This window comes from Haplochromis burtoni, unplaced genomic scaffold (genome assembly GCF_018398535.1).
Source record: "Haplochromis burtoni strain Fernald_Lab_line unplaced genomic scaffold, NCSU_Asbu1 Contig_42, whole genome shotgun sequence".
Lineage (NCBI taxonomy): Eukaryota > Metazoa > Chordata > Actinopteri > Cichliformes > Cichlidae > Haplochromis > Haplochromis burtoni.
The window spans coordinates 592850-615550 of record NW_024582403.1 but is presented as its reverse complement, the minus strand read 5'-3'; the positions used below and the strand labels follow the sequence as shown (position 1 = coordinate 615550).

The window sequence follows — 22701 nt, the reverse complement described above, 5'->3', positions numbered from 1 at the left end:
AGCGCTAGATGAAACTAGTTTTCTGCATCAAAAAGCAAAAAAAGAAGAAGAAAACCTGCTAAAGTTTACAGAGTAAAAAGATATTCTCAGTCAGTAGCACCAGTAGTTCCAATAGTGGTGCCCCATGCATATCTGTGGTTATGAGACTCTAAACACTAATTGATTTAGATGCCTGTCCCCCTTTAAGTGCTGAAAATATGATATAATCAGTTCCAGCTCAATAGAAGCCACAGAACAATTAAATTAAACACTGGAGCCACTTCTGCTTATATAAAACAGCTCATGTCTGATTCCGACCTTCCCTTTTCTACTTGCATACTCCCTTACTGTCTGTACATAAACTGATAGATAGACAATACAGATTATTGTGATTGATTATCACTTCCCCTCATTATATTAAAAATATAATTTTTCCATCAGAAATTCACTCATAGTTACAAAGATACAGCAAGAGGAAGAGAAAAAGGGGACGCAGAATTAAAAGGAAAAGATTTCTAAATAAGATGATTTTCATTGTGTGAAATAGGATTTCAAGCAGCACCCCTTCCTGTTTGAAATATATGGCCATCTTCCACGGGGACGTTGACCAAAGTGAGTATATAACATCCAGCGTTGTCTACCGCAGCATCAAAATACTGGCAACTAAGTCTTTTTCTGTCATGCGTTACTGCTTTCAGTGCTGAGGTTTTTCCAAAACCAGTCATCTCAAGAGCCACTTCGCACCAGACTCTCAGTCATTCACATAATTCCATCTCGGAGGACGGGACCATTCATGGTTTGTGATGGCTTCTAAGGAATATTTTTCAGCTTGTTTCCGTAGAGTAGATCCGATCCATTTGTTGTTTTTTGTTTTTGTGCTTTTTGAACACGTGCTTGAAAGGAGTGAAACACTGGAACTGCAGAAAGTAGCTTAAGTACAGATTAGAGTGTTTCTATTTATTCCCATTCAGCTGACAAAAAACATTGTTCTTACTTCTGCTACACTTGAGCAGGTGATGAATAGCTCTATGATTTATTTTGGTAATAATATAGACTTTTGCACACCACACTCTCCTGTCTGTACACAGGGTCTATGGAAACGGCTTGTTAAGCAAGCTTCCTAGTTAGCTGATAACTTTACACACCACTGTTTCCTAAACACTAGCAGGGGCCAAAGGGCTAAAATAAAACTATCCAAACAGGAGTTCACCAAACAGCGCGTGAGTCATGGGTCTAAGTATACATAACCATACACAGAGTCTATGGTTGGAACTACCACTACTACTTTTAGTTAAGTACAGGATGTTAAGGCACAATCAAATTAGGATTTTGATGCATCACTGCCATCATTACTGAATATTTCTTCCTCTTCTTCTTCTTTTTAAAAAAATCTAAAACCAGTGGAATCTCTGTCTGCACTCTACCTGAAATATTTCTTTAATCTTTCATTAACCTTTAGTTAATTGTTTAGTAAACTCATAAATGCCCTGGTTACCAACATCTCGTGACACAAAGGGTTATATTTTTCACCAGACCTGCAGGGTAATATATTCAGTAGGGGTATAGTATGCATTTCTCTGGAGAAATTAATGACACAGCGGTGAACTCACATATTGTAAATCACCCTGAAGAAGAAGCAGCTAAATGGCTAAATAGTCACGTAAATAGAAGACCTTAGTGTTTTCCATTTCTACTTGTTTTGACATCGCAGTAAAAAAAATCACCCTGTGTCTGCGTAACTTTCACAACATGCAAGTGAGTAATATTGTTTTAAATGAGGACTGGTAGTGGTTTTCAGTACCGCTGCCAACAAAACTCCCACAAATGTACCCCGTGGGTCCAGTGTTTATTTCGTTATAAATATATGTGTTTATTTTTGTGGCTTGTTCCATTCTCCAGCCGAGACGCACTGAGACAGCAGAGCGAGGCTTGATTAACCCTTCCTGATTCATCAGCAACAGGATTTTTTTTTCATGATGAAAAGAAATACATTTATTCAGTATGTCTCCCAAAGTAAAACTAAATAAGAATTTCAGTGCAGCAGCACTCAAAGCATTTGGTATATCTGAAACCTCACATACTGTGCGAGTCAAATATTCCCCATTTTGACATTTGAAAGCAGCAAAAATTCCCTAAATGTGATTTATTTACTATAAAAGTCACTGACTTTTCCAAAAGTGACCACAAAAACACAAAAATGAAAATATTTTACCACTGTACAAGTGCACCAAATTTGTGTATATTGAGGCTGCTCCTGTTCACATTTCAAATCAAGGAAAATTGTGGTTTAGGGAATCTTGAAACCGTGAACCACTACATGCCCTATCTGTGTGTATTTGTTTATGGGACAGTGGTGACAGAGATTATACTAAACCTTGACACTGTCAAAAAGAAATATTTGTATTACAACCACATTTTCCCATGTTTCTGCAGAGAAAGGTACCTGCTGTCATTTGAAAATATGAAATAGTAAAACACCAAAGGACCAATCTTACGTGGTGCACACGTGGAACAGAGGTCATACAGAGGTTAGAGGGTGCCCTAACGCAGACATGAGATCTGCCCCTGCAAGCACTATACATAATCTAAAAATAAATTAGAACCAGGCTGAGATAAAACCAGAGGGGTTTAAAGGCACCTGAGTATATTATATGAAGGTATTTAAAATCCCATCCAAACAGTTAACAGCATAACAGGTTGTCCATTTTCTTCTCCTCACTTCTAATATAAAATAATCCAGTCTGTGAGTTAAAAACCTGCTGTGTTGTAAACTGTTTGGATGTTTCTGGGGAAAGAGATTATTTTATTGTATAAAATAGCGCTGCTGCTCAGTAAACTCAGCCAGAGAAGGAAAAATCCGTCTTTGACTCCAGCCTGTCGACGCAGTGAACTCATTCTCATTTAAAAAGTGCTTTACAAAAAACAAACATTACAGCTGATGCAGCTTATTCGCAGCATCAGGTGGCCCTGAATCCTCCCCGAGTTATGCTGCAATAAGTCTTGGCTGCTGAGGGTTTCCCCTGATGCACTGAGGGCTTCTTCTTCCCTCACTATGTATTTATACACCACTTTGCATTTAATTACTATTATTAATCTCTTTTTCACAATGTGTCTTTTGTCACGCCGTCAAACCTCTGGCAGAAAAAGTTTCTTTCTGTTAAAATTTAGTTTTTCCTTCCCACTGTCAACAAGTGCTCATTGTTTGGTTAATTGGGGTTTTCTCTCTATTATGGTAGGGTCCTTACAATATAAAGCACGTGGCAACCGTTGTTGTGATTTGATGCTATATAAATAAAACTGCATTGGTTTGGGAAATTTAATGATAGATGCCATCTCTTGTCTCTGAAACTTTAAATAAGGATCAATCATTACTAAAGTCAGAGGGACTGACATTTCAATATCTAATATTTCAAATAGATCTCGAATTTAAGATTAAATTACACACAATCATTATTAGTAATTCTTGAGTCAAAACTGGCCTATATAATACTGAGAACACGTGAAATATTAACAGTATCTAGAGCTAGAATTATGGCTCAGTACCTTTATGTGACCCTGTGATTCTTTCACATAACTCTCTTGCTGGCTGATTGGGACCCACACCCAGTTTCACACCTTGGCTCAGGCAATTAGAGGATCATCAGGGGGTCCTTTTGTCCCTCTGTGGGGGGTTTCTCCCACTAGGTTTATATCTGGGACTCTCCACCATTTGACCTTAGAACTGAAGAAGCTTCTCGGACAGCTTCAAGCAACTTAAAGAAGTCCAGACGCTTTTCTTTGCAAGCTCCTTTCACATAACTCTCTTCAGCAACCTAAACCTGAAGTAATGCCTTTATAAAGCATGGCAATATCTATATTATATATGAAATCTATGAAGCTTCAAATCTTATTGTTAACGCTTTTCATAGCCAGCTCTGCTTGTATTGCAACATCAGTCATGCTAAAGAGATACATTCCAACAATACATTTGAAGTGTAAATTATAACTTTATTTAAAATTTGCTGCTTTAAAGACTATAGACATAATCTATAGGTTACACACAAGCAAACACAACATGAACCACAGGCACAAGTCGATATATAAACAGAAGTATCAAATCTAAAGTATTAAACCAATAAAGCATACACATGGAGACTTATCGCCAGCTGAGAACTTTAGTTTCCAAAAAGCTTGAGGGGAGTCGAACACCATGATACCTCTACACCCTCATCCTCATTTTCTGCCATTCGTCAGGTTGAGTTATATACACATGCTTTAGATATAAGTAGCAAGCACAAGCAGAGCATTGCACATCTGTGCAACCACTTCCAGATGCTTCTTGTTGTAAATGTGCACTTTAAATGTGTGGAAATCCCTGTGGACCAAGGTTTGCCATAGGATACCCCACCCCCACCCCCACTACAGCACAGCTTTGGGGCCCTCACAGTCACTGCCAGTTAAGATTCCCTCTGTGTTCTTTTCTCACCAAGTCCATCAGCCTATCAGGTTTGTGGTCTGTCTGATCTATTGTCCATCATCCCTGTGCTTGTTTATACACTGTACAAGATCTACACATGAGACCTTATGCACACCATTCATCAGCACAGGAAGGGGAAAAGGAACATGGACCAATGTTTGAAGTGGAACCAGAGCAGTGTTACAAGCTTCAAATACACAGCTGGGTATGTAACTCTTCATCATTACAGCAGCCATTTAAGAGCCCTGCCAAGGCATCTGGCATCCGTTTGGACCTGGAATTGGATTTGTTTGTGTAGCAAATCCAACAGGCACCAGTCTGAGAAATCCCGGGCCAAAGCACACTGTACAGGTAAGACTAAAACATCCCTACATTTGAAATAAAAGCATACAATTTATATATTAATCATTCTTTTTGTTGTTGTCTGTTATTTATTTCAAATATAGGTGTATAAACACACACGTACTTCACAAAACTTAAAAACATGTCTTATAGCATTCATGGATACAGTATTTGTGGCTCATAGTGGCAAGCTGGGGTGATTGCACAAAAAACCTTAGAGCTGGCACTTCCAACCTTATAAAAGTACATAAAGAACATTTTATATTCAAAATAACTTATTAACCACTTTCAAAATGGCTGTCTCGTCCATCTTTGATTATTATTTGCTAAACAATTTTTTTTTCTAACAAAAAATTAGAAAAAAAAGTGGAAAAGGGACACAAGATAGAGGCAACGTTTCTTAATATTTGATTGATTGTATAGTAGTGGTATGACACATCAAGTCCAGCAGAAATAAAAGCTACAGGCATCAATGGTGTCTGCTACTGCAGTCCATTTCACATAGGTGATCAAACAAATCATTAATCTAATCCACAATTACATGTTTACATTTCAGAAACTTTCCAGTCTGGACATGAGCCTAAAAGCTGAAGATTCGATGTGTCCTCACCTTAGCTCAGTTTCATGCTAAACGTAATGAAATCAGTGATATCACATGACAGTTAGTGAAGTCTGCCAACATGAATGAGCACTAATCTAATTAGTGTGTTGTCAGCTGGTAAACCTGTCTAGCACTTTAAGAACAAAATGTTTGTTCTAGCAGAGACACAGATCTGTTTGTACGGCAGTTATGAAACATTACTGGATGTTCTTGTTTCCCATGTTGGTTAACCGGCTCTACAGCTCATGTAAGCAGCTCTGGATGGTCTATAGCTAACGTTTCAGGAGTTTTTAGGGCCACATGCCAATAAGATTTTCGCCAGAGCCAAAGAAAAACCACCACAAAATCAGCAATGTAATAAAAAGTTATAACAACATTGTTAATTCGGGTAATATTTACTCAAGCATTTTAAAAATGTATTTATCAAACAGGCAGCAAGATCCATAGATTTCTGTTGAACGAGGTGACACGGACTCCACGATTTGGTCGACTGCCAGGAAAAAACCTGTATTTTAGCTTTTGAGACATGCTGTCAACAGGATGGCATTATATAGGAAAATAAGTTAACCGACAGTCAGAAATTCAGTATTCTTCTACTGTAGGTCCAATAAAATGACATGAATCCACCAACACTTAGAAACATTCCTGCCTGAACATTCTTCTCGTTACAATTATTCTAGACAAATTTGGTTTTCTACTTTCACAAATCAAAAAATACACTCTAATGTTAAAGCTCCATTAATCGGTGTAGTTTTAATTAAAATTAAAGAACTCACTGGAAGTGAAATAGCTGCTTTGAATTCTGAAACCGTGCCCAGATTCTGGTGCAGTTTTTGGCACTTTTCAGGCACTTTTAGGTTATCACTGCATTCGCTCTGTATAACTGAAATCTAGGTGCTGTCACTGATCCATTCTGGAACAGATAACATGCATACTGCATAATAATAACAACCCTAATTTGCAAGTAATGAGTAAAGAAAGTAGAATGTGTATCAACCCAAATGCAGAGAGACTTTTACCTGACATTATTTTGTCAGTGTGCTGGAAAAAGACACTGGAAGCTTACAGCTATTGAAACCTGCATTGCTAACACAGGTAACAATGTTTCCCATGTTGCATTTGGTTTGTGATGTTTCAGTTAATGCAGCTTTTTTTGCTTTACCGTTAATAATGATAGCTTGAAAATGTGCTTCTTTCTCTCTTACAGGAGAAAAGTGTCATGGTTGTGTCTCAGGTGCCTAGGGATGGGCTGCATCCCTCAGTCCAGTGGAGCAGGTGGAAAGTGAGTGGTTGATGCAGAGAAAAGAGGTTGAAAGTTACAGGCCAGAAGTCTAGCTTTTCCTTTCTTTTTTAAAACACAAATACAAAGGGCCGATTGCAAAACTTACCAAAACATTAAAATTTGACACAGTTCCAGGACAGAAGGCATCCTGAAGAGTCAGGATTGCATATAACCCAGGTTATTACCTGATCTAACCAGGTTGAAGCCCCTGGATGTGACGCTATCACACAGGTTTGTGGTCTGCAGGTTTGCAGTCTTTGTTCCTAAGTCCACTATCACACAGTGCCACGACTGTGGTAGTTGTAATGGTTGCTGTTCTCAGAGTCTGCAATCTGCACGCTGGGTTTCCTTTCTGGTTCCTCACCATCGCGAGTGCCCGGCCTCTTGGAACGTTTAGGACACTTCTCGAAGAAATCCGACACAAAGTGCACCTGCAGAGGAGAGGAAAGGAGAGATTAAGAGGGGACAAAAAAAGGAAGCCAGACAAGATTGCAGGTCACTTAGAAAATTATTTGTGCTACAGAGATTGGAGTATAAACAAGTAAGGGACACTGAGGAGGTCGGGCAGAGCTGGAAACTGTGATTACACATGTCTGGAGAGGACTGTGAACAGCTGTTAAATGACACACTAACGCAGACTCTCACACACATCAGAGAGGAACACACAGAGAGCAGGCACAACCCCTGCAGACCATAAAATCCTATGCCCAGGAGGGTCTCTAATTGCGCGCAGCACTGTGAAGGCCAAAGGTGCAGGCTCACATCCCAATTAATCATGCATGGACACACACAGACACACAAACACACGCTCTACCACTCCAGAATTTCCACAAGGCAGAGCTGACAGTGGTTCAATCATAACAGGGAAGTGGCCAAACAATAAAGAAGCCCAGCTGGATGAAGCAGGTGAATGGACTTGTTACCTGCCAGCTGTGAGTATGTGGGTTTGTATCAAGACACACCATGCTGCTGTCACACTTCACTCTACTCATGCTTCCTCTCTACATGGCTTTTAACTTTGGGAATAAAATATATGTTTTGAGCTATTCTGCTAACGTTTCCACTAAATGTCATTTTTATGATTTAGACGGTCACACCCGTGTTTGCCTTTCCAGCACTTGGAAACCACAGGACTAAGATGCAAAGTTAATATGTCATCAGGTAGGAAGCTGGTGGTGCAAAAAATGTAATGAAAAAAAGTCTCCATGTAATCATAAATTCTCAAGAGGAGAAGTAAAAAGAAAAACTGGCAAAAGTTCCCAGACGTAAGCTTTTAAAAGTAATGGCTGTGTTACTATAAAATCACTAATTTTTGTAGCATTTATCTTGTAGGACGTTGCCGTGGAGACTCACATTTAGCAAAGCAACAAGCGCTCCCTGCAGCAGCCCCACCAGCACATCGCTCCAATGGTGCTTGTAATCAGAGACTCGGGTGTAACCCACATAAACCGCGAAGGCCACCAGGAAGAACTGGATGGTGGGCCGGAGAAGTCTGGCCCACTTTGCCACAAATCTCGCCTGCACGTAAAGCTGGAGGTGGAAACAGAGAGGAAAAAGAGAGCAATGATGCTATTAGCACTGCTGGAACCTAAAAAGGTTATCACACCAATACATAACAGCATAGTCACCAGTTATATTATGGCAACACTGCATCATACATCATAACTGCAATGTGATATGCTAACAAAACAGTAAAGTAGGGAAATTTGTGCCATTTCTAAATGTGCTTAAACTGCAACACTATCAAGATACTGGTTGGATCCTTTAAAAAAGCAGGCTATGACTTTGGTGCTTGAGTTTGCAGTGAAAACAGTAGCTGGCACCTCTCAAATTAGATTTAACTTTAAAAAGGTGCTGAGTACAAATCTAATTTATGTTCTCCACAGACTCAAACCCCATTTATGCTGGAAAGCACCGATGCCAACAAAATATGAATCTGGCAATAGTTAAAAACTCTGCTCGGCTGCTGTTAAAGGTGTAAAAATTGGCATCGCACCACCGTCCGCCTGCCGTACAGCTACGCTGCATTCAGCACTATAGCATACTCTTTCAAGGCAGCCCAGAGGACAAGGGCTGGATGTCACAGCTGAGCTCTATGTTTGTTTGCAGCATATGGCTGGCAAAACAGAGAGCGCCAAAGACAGGAATGGACACTAGCTGGACGCTCTTTTCTTGGAACTGAAAAAAATAAAAGCTGCTTTGCTTGGAGCTTGCTGTCTAGCTGCGGTGCCTTTTAAAACAAAGAGATGGGGCCAAGTGGAATGAGCTGAATAGGCCTGGAAGACAGGTCAGAGCTCGTGCTTTGCCTTCATCATTGCTGGGAAAAGGGTTGCAGACTATTCCAGATCATTTGTCTCACTACATTCTTCTCCTGGACTCCACTTTTCCCTTTTATGTCTCTGAGTACAGATCTAAATGCATGAGAATGCTCTTAAAGGAGCCCAGAGGTTTAATTTTTTTTAACTGTACAGAGAGATGGGTTTTATTTCTTGAAGCTCACGTTCTGTACTTACCGCTAGGAAAAGCATGCAGTACATGCTAAAAGAGGAGTGACCAGAATAGAAGGACAATCTAGAGAAAAAACACAATTCAGATGTAACTGCTTTACACAGGATATTTGTACAGTAGCATTTTGTAGCATCAATATCATGTAAAATGTGTTAGACTTCCTTTTCACAGACAATGTCTGATTTTTTTGTGTGTAATTTGTGTGAGGTTCTTGTTTCCTCTATAAAGAAACTGATGGAAGTTCTTTCCCTCCTACCTAGACTCTGTGACATCCTCAGGAGTCCCAGTGCAGTTGATCACTGGCATGTATCCTGTGCAGACTTTCGGTGCACATACTGCCATGAAGTTTGGCCTTGGACGCCCAATAGTGTACTTTGCAAGGTCAGTAAGTGACTGGCTGACAGCTCCTCCAAACAGAAAGGTGCCTACTACCTTGTAGAGTGCAGCTATATACTGATTGAACTGTGTGTTAGACTGAATCCTCTGTCTGTAGACCAGATAAGCCTCTCCAGATGAGATCTGAGGAGAGAGAATAAAAAAAATCAAAGATTATTTCTTGGGTTTTTTCCCCCCACATTTTTCCTCCATTACATAAAAAGTCTTCTCCTACTTCTATATCAACTTATTGTCAAGTTCTGGCAAAATGCATCCATAGAATCGTGTCAAATGAGTAAAGTCAGCTAGAACGATGTCATGAAACGTCCTGTTACACTTACAATGACGAGAGTACAGCAGATGGTGATAGCTGCCAGCATACCGGGGGTGATGGTGTCTAGTTTTAGGGGATACTTGATGCTGTCATCATTGCAGTAAATGCCTCTTTGGTATGGCTTGGAGACAATGGTCATAATGATGAAAGGCAGTGCCGCTGGAGGGAAAACAAACCAGATGAACAGTCTTATTATGTTAGACTAATTGCATATCTGGATAAATTTTGCTCTTGCTGGGATGAGATGGATGCATAGGTGTTCGACTGTGATGTAACAGAAGTTCCTGGGCTTTGGCCGTGATTGGGCGGCACATAAGAGGATCCCAGATCCAAGTTAATGTACTTTAAAATCAAAGACTAATGAGGTAGAAAAACACATTTGGCTATTTTTCTGTATTTTTCAGACATTACCTCATGTCCTAACTTAGGGGAAGAAATTTTTTTCTAAGGATAAATGCTAAGTTCACAAGGATGAAAACAACCCACAAGGAGAAACACATTTTGTGCTTTAAATGTAGGCAAAAATACACAGTGGGAAATAGATTTTATATTCATGAGCATATGCAAAAAGAAAAAAAAAGATCAGACATCAGACATATACCCATGTGTACAATATAAACAGTTAAAAAACTGTACACAAATTCCTGCAGGCATGTGGTTGTGTGCAAAATAAGCCCAAATATAGCTGCTTACAGCTCCCCCGAGAATGCATGATGTTCTCGAGAGGTTCAGAAAACTCAATTCCTAAACCACACGCTCACCATCTTCCTCTCTGTCTAACAGACACTCACTAAAAGGCACATTTCAGAATGTGAAGAACTAATAAACAGTTTCTGAATACATTTTGCAAATTGCTTCTTTGCTATGTGAATCAAAAACCTGTTAAATTTGCAGAAGCTCAAATGAGACTTGAAGATATGAGACTGCTGAAAAACAGCTGATACTTATTTCTACATCTTAGCAATGTGACCCAATTAAAACGAGCTTCTACTAGCTGTCTTTGGCGATCCCCTTTCAAGGCTACAATGCAGAGTGGTGAAGAATGACTCTAGGGAGATTTAGACAATATGTGAGACAAAGGCCTGAAATGCACAGGTGCAGAAACTGGAGGTATTTGATCCAACCTTTGGCTTGTTGATGGGAACAGTAAAGTAATTAATGTTCAAGAAATAACTAATACATTATCCAGTTATTGGTTGGACATATTATATAGCACATACAGTGGGGCAAAAAAGTATTTAGTCAGCCACCGACTGTGCAAGTTCCCCCACTTAAAATGATGACAGAGGTCAGTAATTTGCACCAGAGGTACACTTCAACTGTGAGAGACAGAATGTGAAAAAAAAATCCATGAATTCACATGGTAGGATTTGTAAAGAATTTATTCGTAAATCAGGGTGGAAAATAAGTATTTGGTCACCTCAAACAAGGAAAATCTCTGGCTCTCACAGACCTGTAACGTCTTCTGTAAGAAGCTTTTCTGTCCCCCACTCGTTACCTGTATGAATGGCACCTGTTTGAACTCATCATCTGTATAAAAGACACCTGTCCACAGCCTCAAACAGTCAGACTCCAAACTCCGCCATGGCCAAGACCAAAGAGCTTTCGAAGGACACCAGGAAAAGTATTGTAGACCTGCACCAGACTGGGAAGAGTGAATCTACAATAGGCAAGCAGCTTGGTGTGAAAAAATCAACTGTGGGAGCAATCATCAGAAAATGGAAGACATACAAGACCACTGATAATCTCCCTCGATCTGGGGCTCCACGCAAGATCTCATCCCGTGGGGTCAAAATGATCATGAGAACGGTGAGCAAAGATCCCAGAACCACACGGGGGGACCTGGTGAATGACCTGCAGAGAGCTGGGACCAAAGTAACAAAGGTCACCATCAGTAACACACTACAACGGCAGGGAATCAAATCCCGCAGTGCCAGACGTGTTCCGCTGCTGAAGCCAGTGCATGTCCAGGCCCGTCTGAAGTTTGCCAGAGAGCACATGGATGATACAGCAGAGGATTGGGAGAATGTCATGTGGTCAGATGAAACCAAAGTAGAACTTTTTGGTATAAACTCAACTCGTCGTGTTTGGAGGAAGAAGAATACTGAGTTGCATCCCAAGAACACCATACCTACTGTGAAGCATGGGGGTGGAAACATCATGCTATGGGGCTGTTTTTCTGCCAAGGGGACAGGACGACTGATCCGTGTTAAGGACAGAATGAATGGGGCCATGTATCGTGAGATTTTGAGCCAAAACCTCCTTCCATCAGTGAGAACTTTGAAGATGAAACGAGGCTGAGTCTTCCAACATGACAATGATCCAAAACACACCGCCCGGGCAACAAAGGAGTGGCTCCGTAAGAAGCATTTGAAAGTCCTGGAGTGGCCTAGCCAGTCTCCAGACCTCAACCCCATAGAAAATCTGTGGCGGGAGTTGAAAGTCCAGTGTTGCTCGGCGACAGCCCCAAAACATCACTGCTCTCGAGAAGATCTGCATGGAGGAATGGGCCAAAATACCAGCTACTGTGTGTGCAAACCTGGTAAAGACCTATAGTAAACGTTTGACCTCTGTTATTGCCAACAAAGGTTATGTTACAAAGTATTGAGTTGTATTTTTGTTATTGACCAAATACTTATTTTCCACCCTGATTTACGAATAAATTCTTTACAAATCCTACCATGTGGATTCATGGATTTTTTTTCACATTCTGTCTCTCACAGTTGAAGTGTACCTCTGGTGCAAATTACTGACCTCTGTCATCATTTTAGGTGGGGGAACTTGCACAATCGGTGGCTGACTAAATACTTTTTTACCCCACTGTATATGACACATAACATCCTAGAAATGCAGGGAATAAGTACCTTTTGTCCCTTACATGGCACTGCAAATTTGTAGTTTTATAGGGTTACGGGTATTTCTGACATTCATTAGAGAAGTCAAAGACTAAACAATCAACTGACAAATGGCTGGAAATGATCAGGTGTTCCAGCCCTAGTAAGGAATGTGTTCTCCACCCTAATACCCACTACTGCTATCCATAGAAGGCAGACAGTCTTGGGCCCACTGTGAAAATACCAAGCGCCTGCATGCGAAATGCAACAAAAACAGCAATGCAAAAGCATCGCAAGAACTTGAAAAGTTCACTCACCAATAGCATTGAATTTCTGTGTAAATGAACTGTGCACCCCTCCCATTTAAAAGCAAAAAAAAAGTCTGCCCTTGACATATTTCTAGGAAGACTTCCAGTGAGCCTGACTGATGAGAGACCATTAAGACTGAAACTAAAGGAAAATATACAAGAGGAAGGCGGATTGGGATTCAGCTGAGATAAATGCTCTGTTGATTCCATGTTTGATTCCACCTCGTGACAGATATCGGAGAACAGCCTACTGCAAATGTATGAACACTGTCACAAAGAAAAGCACTACTTAGTTTGTAAGTGGACCCGAAAACTGTCACTTGAGTACATTTAACAACTCGGTTAAATTCTTAGAAATACCCCTCGCTATTGTTCAGTATTCTCGGCAACGGGCCATGTATGATGACAGAAGAAGAATAACATGCACTTGATCTTATCTCTCTATGTTGAAGGTGACACGGGATGAGATGGGATATAGAGACATATCGCCTGCACACCTGTGGACAAAGGGTTTTATGGGCTCAGTGAGCAAAGGCAGCAGCAAAATACAGGCTTTGTGCTGAGAGCAGAATAAACAATAGTGCTCAATTGGATGAACACATGATTGTGCATTGACCCCTGCTGACCTGGCCTTGATGGAGCTGGATTTAGACTAGACAAACATTGAAGGAAAAAAAGTAGAGACGTTACCTTTAACAAAGACAGTGTTCAGTCACAAAGTAAATTTATTTAAAAGCCTTTTGCCAGACTAGTCTTTCTAATCAAAGTACCCTGGGGAGGACGTGGGAAGCTTTCCCACTATGCGTAAAAACAATCAGAAACACTTCCCAGAACATGCAACTATTGTTACATGCAGCAGCCATAAATGTTTAAGTAGTTTTAGTGCCTACAGGCAGTTTAAGTACATTTATTATTTTATTTCTAAGACCAGTAACATTACAAGCAGCAGCTGGTTGTCACCTTTCACCGTGTGGCAGATTCCCACCAATCACTGCATGAGCACAGGACTCCAGTGTGCAGGATGTGGTAAACCAGGATTTTAAAGTCCTATTCCACACATTTTCCTGTTACAGCCACCAAATCCTGTCTGTGATAACTGTAGTGTAATACAGTCTCTTATATTTAACTAACATCCTGTCTGAAGCACCACAGGGGAGCTCGCTGATGCAGATTTACTGATGTGGCTTTTGGGTGGCAGCTTATCCATCTGTATCCTGCATCCTGCTACCAGCTGGAAAGAATGGAGCAAACTTAAAAAAACCCCAACAACTACTACTTTTTATTTCTCTGTGGAGTCAGGAAAAAATAGTTGCACTAAAATCAGAGTCAGGTTTAAATGAAACCTACCTCCATGAATACATAGCACCAAGTTTGAAGGTTTTTATAAGGTTGGCCTAGACAAACTCTAGAGAAAAGTTTATTTACCTAACACAGAATGGTAAATGTCAAGCAGCAGTACAACATACAACATAATTATTTCTATGCTGGAGTCGCATGATAGAACCAGGCCATTAATCACAGCAAAGCAGGAGAAGAATTAAGGGGGAAAAAACCTTTAAAATGATGTGCCAGCTAATGAAATATCGCACAAATTCACACATGGCTAAACAGCTTTTGCACGTCCATCATCACCATTATTCTACTGCCTGCAAAAATGTATTCATCTCATCAGCTCAATATCTTTATGTTTTTTAATGCTTACTAAATCCTCTTAACAGGACAGGGTTTATGGACTGAGTGAAGTCAGCCTGCAGGTCTTTAAAAAGCCCCTCTGACTTGTAAAAAAAGTATTAATTTTTCATGTCTGTTTTCATCCATGAAGCACTAATTCAGCTGACACCTGCCTTTAACTTTTAAGTCATGAATCAGAAGCTCAGATGAAAAGGGGGGAAACGGCAGAAATAAAATGATGTAAGGAGTCTGGACTGCTCTCATGGGCAAAATAAATGGTACGCCCTGAGGTGCGTATGCGAGTGTGTCTCATGAGCAGTCCCCCTGCGTATAATATCTGCAAGAAACAAACCAGCCAGTCTCTGGAAAAGCAGACATACTCCAGCACAGTTTTCAGACAAAATTAGACCCATCGGCACACAAAATAGGCCTCCAGCATACCACGAGACAATCCCACAACCCAAACTGACATTGCTCCAGAGCTGCCTCCACTTAAAGACCGAGCAGTGTCTCTGACTCTACTGGAGATTTTTCTGTTGAGAAAATCTGAAAGAACACAGAATACATGGAAGTAACAATAAAAAGAGTAGACTTATTTCTTATGTGTGCGGAAAGCCTTGTTTTTGAATGTTTCCTCCAAAGATTGAGGGAGGAAAATGTGGCCAGGAAACGCTCCTGCCTGAGCCTCTAATGTGCAGTCCTTCTGCCTCCGTTTAAAGAAGGTTCACTTTAGAGTCTTTGGTTCCACTTTGCAGTAATACCTTGGTGACTCCCACTGCTACAATGGATACTAGAGCAAAATGAAGCTATATGAGAGTAACTGAGAATGACTGTCTGAAGAATCCAGCTCAGTCAGAAGGAGATTTCTGCATTAATTGATACATGAACAACAGCAGCATGTTCATTCTTTCCACCGCTGCTGAATCACATCCTCTCCCCCTGTTTCTCTGTCATGCTTAAAGCCATTCATTCTTCTCTTTCTGTCACTCACTCGATCACAGTGTCCTCCCACACACTTCTCCCTCTGTTGTAAATATAGAGGCCTCACTGGGTGATGCTTTATTTAGCTGGTAGATGTGCAATTATGCAGGACCATTTGGACCACAATCGCACTCTGGTGCTGACATTCAAGGCCCGTCACATCCTCTGCTAGCTTAGGTCTTTTTCTTCCATTTCCCTTCCCTCCTTTTCATGTCTACATGTATTTGCTGTACAGGGTCCATTTTTCTGCTCTGGAGACCTTAGTCCCTTGAGTCAAACTTCTATGATTATCTGGAAGTCATAGTTTGAGAATAACTGACACCTACTCACCGTGGTTTCTCTGACATAACTTGCTGCACCTGCATAACCACACAGATGGACAATTATGTTCCCTAATTTGAAAAACATACAGTCTGGGTTTTTATTATGCATACCTAAAGAGTGTGTGGCGTGAGATGGGTGTTCCCATGCCCTTAGGATGCCCTCCCTTCGGGGTCGTAGCTGGAACATTTGCTCTTCCATCTAATTTCTTCCACTCTGGTTTCCTGCCTTTGCAGCATGAAGGTCACCTTCTTCTTATTGTATTTCTAGCCTTCTTTTCTTCCTGTTGACTGTTTTACTTTCATCTTACATTTCACCGCTTCTTAGAAATCTGTGTCACTCTTTAGTCATTTACTCAATTTCTGACTGCTTCCAATTCCAGCCTGCGTGGATGAGGACAGAGGGAGGCTCCCCCCCCCTTTCTTTTAGCTGGAGTGTTTCCACTTTTTATTCCTTTGAATAAAAATTTCTCTCCTTCGTTTGTTCCCTCCAATTCAAACATGTTTTTATGTCAAAGCAGGTCATGCTCAAGAAGATGTGTTGCAGTTAAAAAACCAGCTAAAGCTCTCTCTCTTTCTAACTGTCGCCCCTCCAAGCTGGACTGACTAATGTGGAAGGTATGTGCTGAGCCTACAACCTCTGCCGGCGTAGGCCTCTGGAATTCTAATTCACATGAGGAACGCCCAACTTCACCAGTCACACCAAATCCTGCTGCTGCTGTGGTCCATTCTTTATTTTTAATCCCACTGTTTCACTCCGTCCATCATTTACGCGTGCTTAGCTTCAAGCAGAGCAGAAGGAGACATGGCGGCAGGCGAGGCTGTGCGAGTGGTGGGAGAGCAGCTAAATCTGGGTGAGCAATCAAAGAGTCTGGGTTTGGAGGGGATCAAAGAAGTAGGCCACACAGGTTTCAACCTAAACCAGAAAGGCCTGCGGGAGGAGTTAAAAGGCAGTCTGATGTGTGCAGCTACAATGAATAATCCTGACCTTACTAAATAAACTGCTGCCTTGCTGTGTCGCACTTTATCCTGTATATATTTGATGTTGCCTTTATACGTTCTCAGCTTGTTTGGATTAGTCCTTAAAATCTAGTTTGGCTCGACATTAACAAGAAACATGTCTTTTAGACTGCGTTTGGCTTATTTACAGCTCGTATCTTTTTCTAGTGATCAAACAGCACTGTTTACATTTTTGATACTCGAGGTTTTATATGATGTCAGTGACAGCTCTGGCAGTGAGCACAGCAGCCCCAAACACCTGCTGTTCATCATTCAGAAAAAAAGGTTACCTAAGGAGAGAAGTGCTTATAGAGCTTATTCCAGAGTGCACGAATTGGGGGGTTACACCAAAACAAAGATTATTTTGAACTGTGAATCATGCTAAGCTCTGGTAAAGTCCAAAATAATAACGTAGATCTGCAAAGAGCAGTGGGTATCCTGTAATAAACATCAATAAATATACAGAAAAATAGAATATTGGATGTCGACATGGCAGAGCTACATAAAAGAACATACAAATAAAAAACTTTTAAAAAACTGTAGAAACAAACAGTCAAAAATAATCAATGTATGCCTATAAAATACCTGAATTCCACGCTCAACCTCACTTGCAACGATTTAAAATAATTTGAATATCAGCAACCAAAATATAAAGAAACTAAGTTCTCTCAGTGGAACGTGTCTGTTTGTTTAATAAAAGGGCTTCAGTTTCCATGACATGGCTCTCCTAAGGAAAACCATTCCCATCAAGCATCTTCATAGCTTTGCTCTGAGAACTCAAGCCAATCAGTCTTACCAACAAAAACCACATGAGAGGCCCGGCTCCCAGAAGACTCCGCTGGATGGCTTCACCGACAAACTAACCAGGGTTGGCAAGCAACACAGCAAGGGGACAGAGTGCATTTAGAGTAAAAAATGCAATGAAATGTGTAGAAAGTCTGATAGTTTTCCTGCCGTGGGAATCTGTGAGCAAGCGCTATTGTATGTGTCACTGTGATTGTGATCATATAAAATACTGAGAACAACTTGATATGTGCAGGCCAGGCGAAAATCAAAAACTCTGCTGCCATTGTTCTTTAGCTGTGCAAAAGAAACCAACAAATGCAGAGTGATAAGTGATAAGTATACAATTCTCTGAAAACAAAATTATAAAATACTGTAAATCTTAGAGATGGGCTCCAGCCCCCGTGACCCTAATTAGAATAAGCAGAAGAGACGGATGGATGGACTCTAACACCATTTTAAGAAATGCAGGTATGTTTCTTTTACATAATATCAACTTTTACATACTGTACAATACATACATAACACGTTTTGTAAGTGGGTCAGCAATCAACAGGTTTGGCACAATCTTACAGACAATAACGAGCGGACACATGGGAAAACAAGAATGCGTTGGCAGTGCCTCGCCCCAAGGCCTTTTAGTCTATTGGCCTGGTGTATTATCGAGCGCATTACTCACGATTCAAAATGTCATTCATTTTTCCAACAGGAGCACCCATGAAATGAGGTGAGCTGTGACATACATGTTACACCTGCAGAGCTGTGGGCAGGGAGAGGTTAAAACCCGGTCTTTCCTTTCTCGAGCCAACACCCAATATCTATTTGTGCTGAGTGTAGACTTACACAGACGGGGTAGGGAGTGGGAGGAAGGGAGGAAGAATAGACGAAGAACCGAGGCCAGAAGCTCACAATAAACAAGAAATTCAAAACCAAGGTAGATCTTTGACGAGTACAACAACCTCAAATGTCCCTCACAAAAAAAAGAGACAGGAGGCTTAAACTAGACAAATAATACACAATACGACAGACCTCGAGTAGGAAGGCATCAGTAAACTACCACAAACCAGCTATTTCACACCACATCCATCCATTAAGGTGCTCAGTAACTGTGTTGTGGACTGTATTAAACAAAAAACCACAACAAAAAAGACAGAGGCACATCTATTCATGATACCAACAGTTATCAGTGTAGTTTGACCTGGGCAGGGCAGGGTGATTGATTTTGGCCTTTGGATTCCTGAACAAAGGATAGATGAAGGCAGTCTGCTGAATGTGAGACATATTTCTTCGGCTGAGCAAAAGTCCAGAGAGAAGAAAAAGGCAGATTTGAAAGGCTCACAAATTCAAGAAATGTAAACAGTCTGAAAATGCAGAAGAAACCCAACTCAACACTGTTTCCATACAGGCTAATGGTCAGCATAATTATAAGCTCTATCGTGTTGTTATTACACGCCTGGGGAAACCTCACATAAACTTGGGGTTGACTTGACGATTATTTGGGTGAATGACATGGGTGGCAGTAGGGAAAGCGAAGGCAAAAAGGGTGGATAATCCATCGAGATCTGACCAACCATCCGACCAACCCAGACATTAATCCCAGACTTGTGACAACCAAATGGTAAGGCTTATCATGTTCAGCAGTCTGTGGATATTCCCACTGATGGAAAATACTCCTAAGCTCTTTGTAAAGCCCGGGATGGAGTGGGGGCCCTGGAAGTCTTTGTCCTGAACTCCTTCCTCTTTTGTACCTCGCCGGTAGAACCGAGACAAAACAAGTGATAAACAAGGTGCCGACACCAGACCGTTGCAAAACAGATGGCTGTCGTGCTCATGTGGCATTAACACAGTGAACCAACCTCCCACCACACTGGTATATTCCACATGTGCATATTATCCTTGTGTCCGCATCTGAAAACAACTTCTTCTGGACATGCCAGCTCAGAGTTTTTATGTTTGTTGTTTTTTTTTTGTTTGATAAAGTTGATCTAATCATTATCTTTATGATGAAAACATTTGTCAGATTATTAAACCCAGTGATTTATTTATTTTGGCATCTGTATTTATATGTTTTTAACAAACCCCCTTTGAGTCTCAGCTAATTATTAAAAGATTTACACGTCTGTCAAAAGTCTGTACAGTATGTACATGGTTATTTTCATCATGCAAATCTGAATACGGTGACATTAATATTATCTTTATAATGCATTGAGTTATTGATACAGCTGCACTGATTAAGTAATTTCATACAGTTCGTGTAAATCTCCAATAATGGATTCATTGTTTCCTCCCTAATCGTGGTCCATACCTTGAAGATGAATGTCAAAAGACTCTCATCAGTGTGGAAAGCTGTTACTACAATGTTTGTTAGTATGGTGCATTTTCTGACACTATCCAGAGGAGGGAGGAGACGAATCCGATACATATTAGTTCATTGGTTACAGCAGAAAATACTGTTTCTGCCTGAAGTTAAACGCGGAACATCCGTTTCCGAGCGCATCAGAAAGTCAAATGTCGAGAAATGCACCAAACGTAGGAAGTTGGGAGCAGTCTTTTTAGGATTCCTGGCAGACAAAATATGTGGAATAAGCGGGGCGCACACATGCGTATCAGATTTCCATAAACAAATATTCAGCTTCCTGGGGCACTGTAAAGTCCTGCAAAGTTTTGGTGAGTAGGTTGAAGCATGCAAGCTTGCGAGGAGGATGACACTGAGATTTCCTCTTATGTTCTGCCATGGTGAAATTGCACCAACATTTAAGGCCGGGACGTTATCCCAGCCCGGATCTCCATAAACAAAGTGAGTGACAGGCTGCTCATTTAGCGCCAGACCCGAGTGTGGCAGTCCAGCTGCTGGATCAGCAACAGAGATTAAAATCAGCAGCCAGCCAGAAAACCTTTTGTCTGATTAAAAAAGTTTAACGTGCAAATAAACAAACACCGCTGAGTTCCCATCACTACAAGAGACCCTAAGCTGCTGTTATCGGTGCAAAACACACACAAAAAATGCGAATTATGAGAAGAAACGGATGTAGCCGCAAATATATTACCAGCGACGCCTGCCGACTTTTGCGCATTGTCCGTGTGCTAAATAAAAGGAACAGGTTGTTAACTTACCAGCTGTAACGCACAGCACATCCACCACCACGAACAGCTTCTTCTTCTTCTGATCCTTCATTTTCTTTCCGCTAATTTACTTTATAATCAGAAACTTTGAGAGATAATTTTTTTTCTTGAATAAAGTAAACAAGTCCATCTGAGTTCGTTCACTCAGAAACGTACAAGTAACTCTAAAAACAAAGGGTAACCTGTACAACGAGTTCTTCCGGGATCCTGGTTCGTACCTGTGCTGCGATGACAGTGACAGCGGAGGTGTGTAAGTTTCTTATAGCGCCACTTTATCCAAACTCCTTTCGGAGCAGCACACCTCTGACGCTCTGCGTCCTTTTGCGCACATAACTGATTTGGGTATCAAATAAAGACCAGAGAGAGACCATCCGATTGAACAGTGACGGAGGCGTCCGCAGAATCCAGAATAAACTCTTTACTCCGGTCAAACCACGCCACTGCTCCTGATCCCTCCTCCTTGCTTCCTCGTCTGGCTCTTCTCTTCATCCGATCGCCACCAGGCACCGAGCTTTTGCGCACATGTGCGCAGAAAACAGGGAGGAAGACGTTTTTTTCTCTTTGTGCTTTTGCCAGTGTTACGCCTTTCGTGTATGTTCAGTAGAGACGACTCAATTACTGCTTTAATTGGAGCTGAAAAAAGTGCACTCGGATTTAAAATACGAAGGAAGATGCCATTTCCCGAAACGGATAAATGTATTAACAGAAGGAATTGACTGATGGGGTTAATTATTAACGTTTACTTAAATGAACTAAAGCAGCCTCACGTGAATATCCAGCTCCCATTTCTTAAATCACACCCACACAACAAACTTGGTGCCCGTTTCTCTTGAGATCTTTCTTCCCCCAAACCCCTCTCACACATATAAAAGAGAGATATTAAAGTATGGCTAAGAAGTAAACATATTAGCCAACTCTTTTATATAAGTCAGGACTGAGCACACTTGGTAGAAGACAGAATTTACATCCGAACAAAACCAGGGAGATTTTTACAAGGCATCCTGCGGCTGAAGCAAAATTAGCATGACTTTACATCAGTAGGACTCCAGGCCACAGTGCTTTATGCCCCAGGCAGTCAGGATGTTTCCCCTCCGCCAGTCATTACAAGGTTTGCTGTCTGCATGCAGTCATGTGTGTAGAGCTTTAAGTCATGAGTGTGCATTAACAGTTCACTCTGTTTGCATGCCAAACACCACGTTTACCCCCCGAAGTATATTAGTTCAGCATCCTTGAGTTAAGCAGATAATCTTGCATGCACACACTGAAGCTTTACTTGAATTTTACACGTTTTTAAGCAGTAAAATCAACTCAGTAGATAAATTAAAATGTTATAGCGTGCAAAGTAAACATCAACAACACACAGAACAACAGAGAGCTGCATACTTGGAGTCATTTTAAAGCTATGGCTTCTCTGCCCCCTTCTGGTTGTTCCTAACCATAGACGGCTTCTTTTAGGTGCCAGAAGAAGCCAGAAATATGATCCTCCCCCCAAACCCATTCGCCCCCAGTTTACAGTACTGAAGCTAGAAACAGGGATTCACAGAGTCATTCATATACTGAGCAGGCAAGAGCTTCACAAGTGTAGTGTACATTCATACGGGAATGAATGGTTGTGGTACTTGTTCATGCTCAACAATCCAGAAAAGGAAATCCCATCTGGACATAGAAATGCTGCATCCAGATGAACAGATTCAAATTTCAGGTATAACATTAAATATGTACACTACTGACCTGAGCGTGTAGATCAGTGAGTTATCAGTCTGGCTTTCTTACTGTTTAACGGAGGTTTTTCTTTCCCACTGTCA

At 41.0% G+C, this 22701-nt stretch overlaps 1 protein-coding gene across 1 annotated transcript; it reads right to left on the bottom strand.

Annotated features, from left to right (window-relative positions):
* Nucleotides 1-4504: 4504 nt before the first annotated feature.
* Nucleotides 4505-21400, bottom strand: plpp2b (phospholipid phosphatase 2b). Its single transcript, XM_005920824.3, has 6 exons — nt 20888-21400; nt 9885-10036; nt 9425-9687; nt 9174-9231; nt 8014-8190; nt 4505-7091 (listed from the first exon to the last, which is right to left on the bottom strand). Exons 1-6 carry the CDS (start codon nt 20946-20948, stop codon nt 6936-6938), a joined length of 867 nt encoding a protein of 288 aa, XP_005920886.1. The 5' UTR covers nt 20949-21400; the 3' UTR covers nt 4505-6935.
* Nucleotides 21401-22701: the final 1301 nt, after the last annotated feature.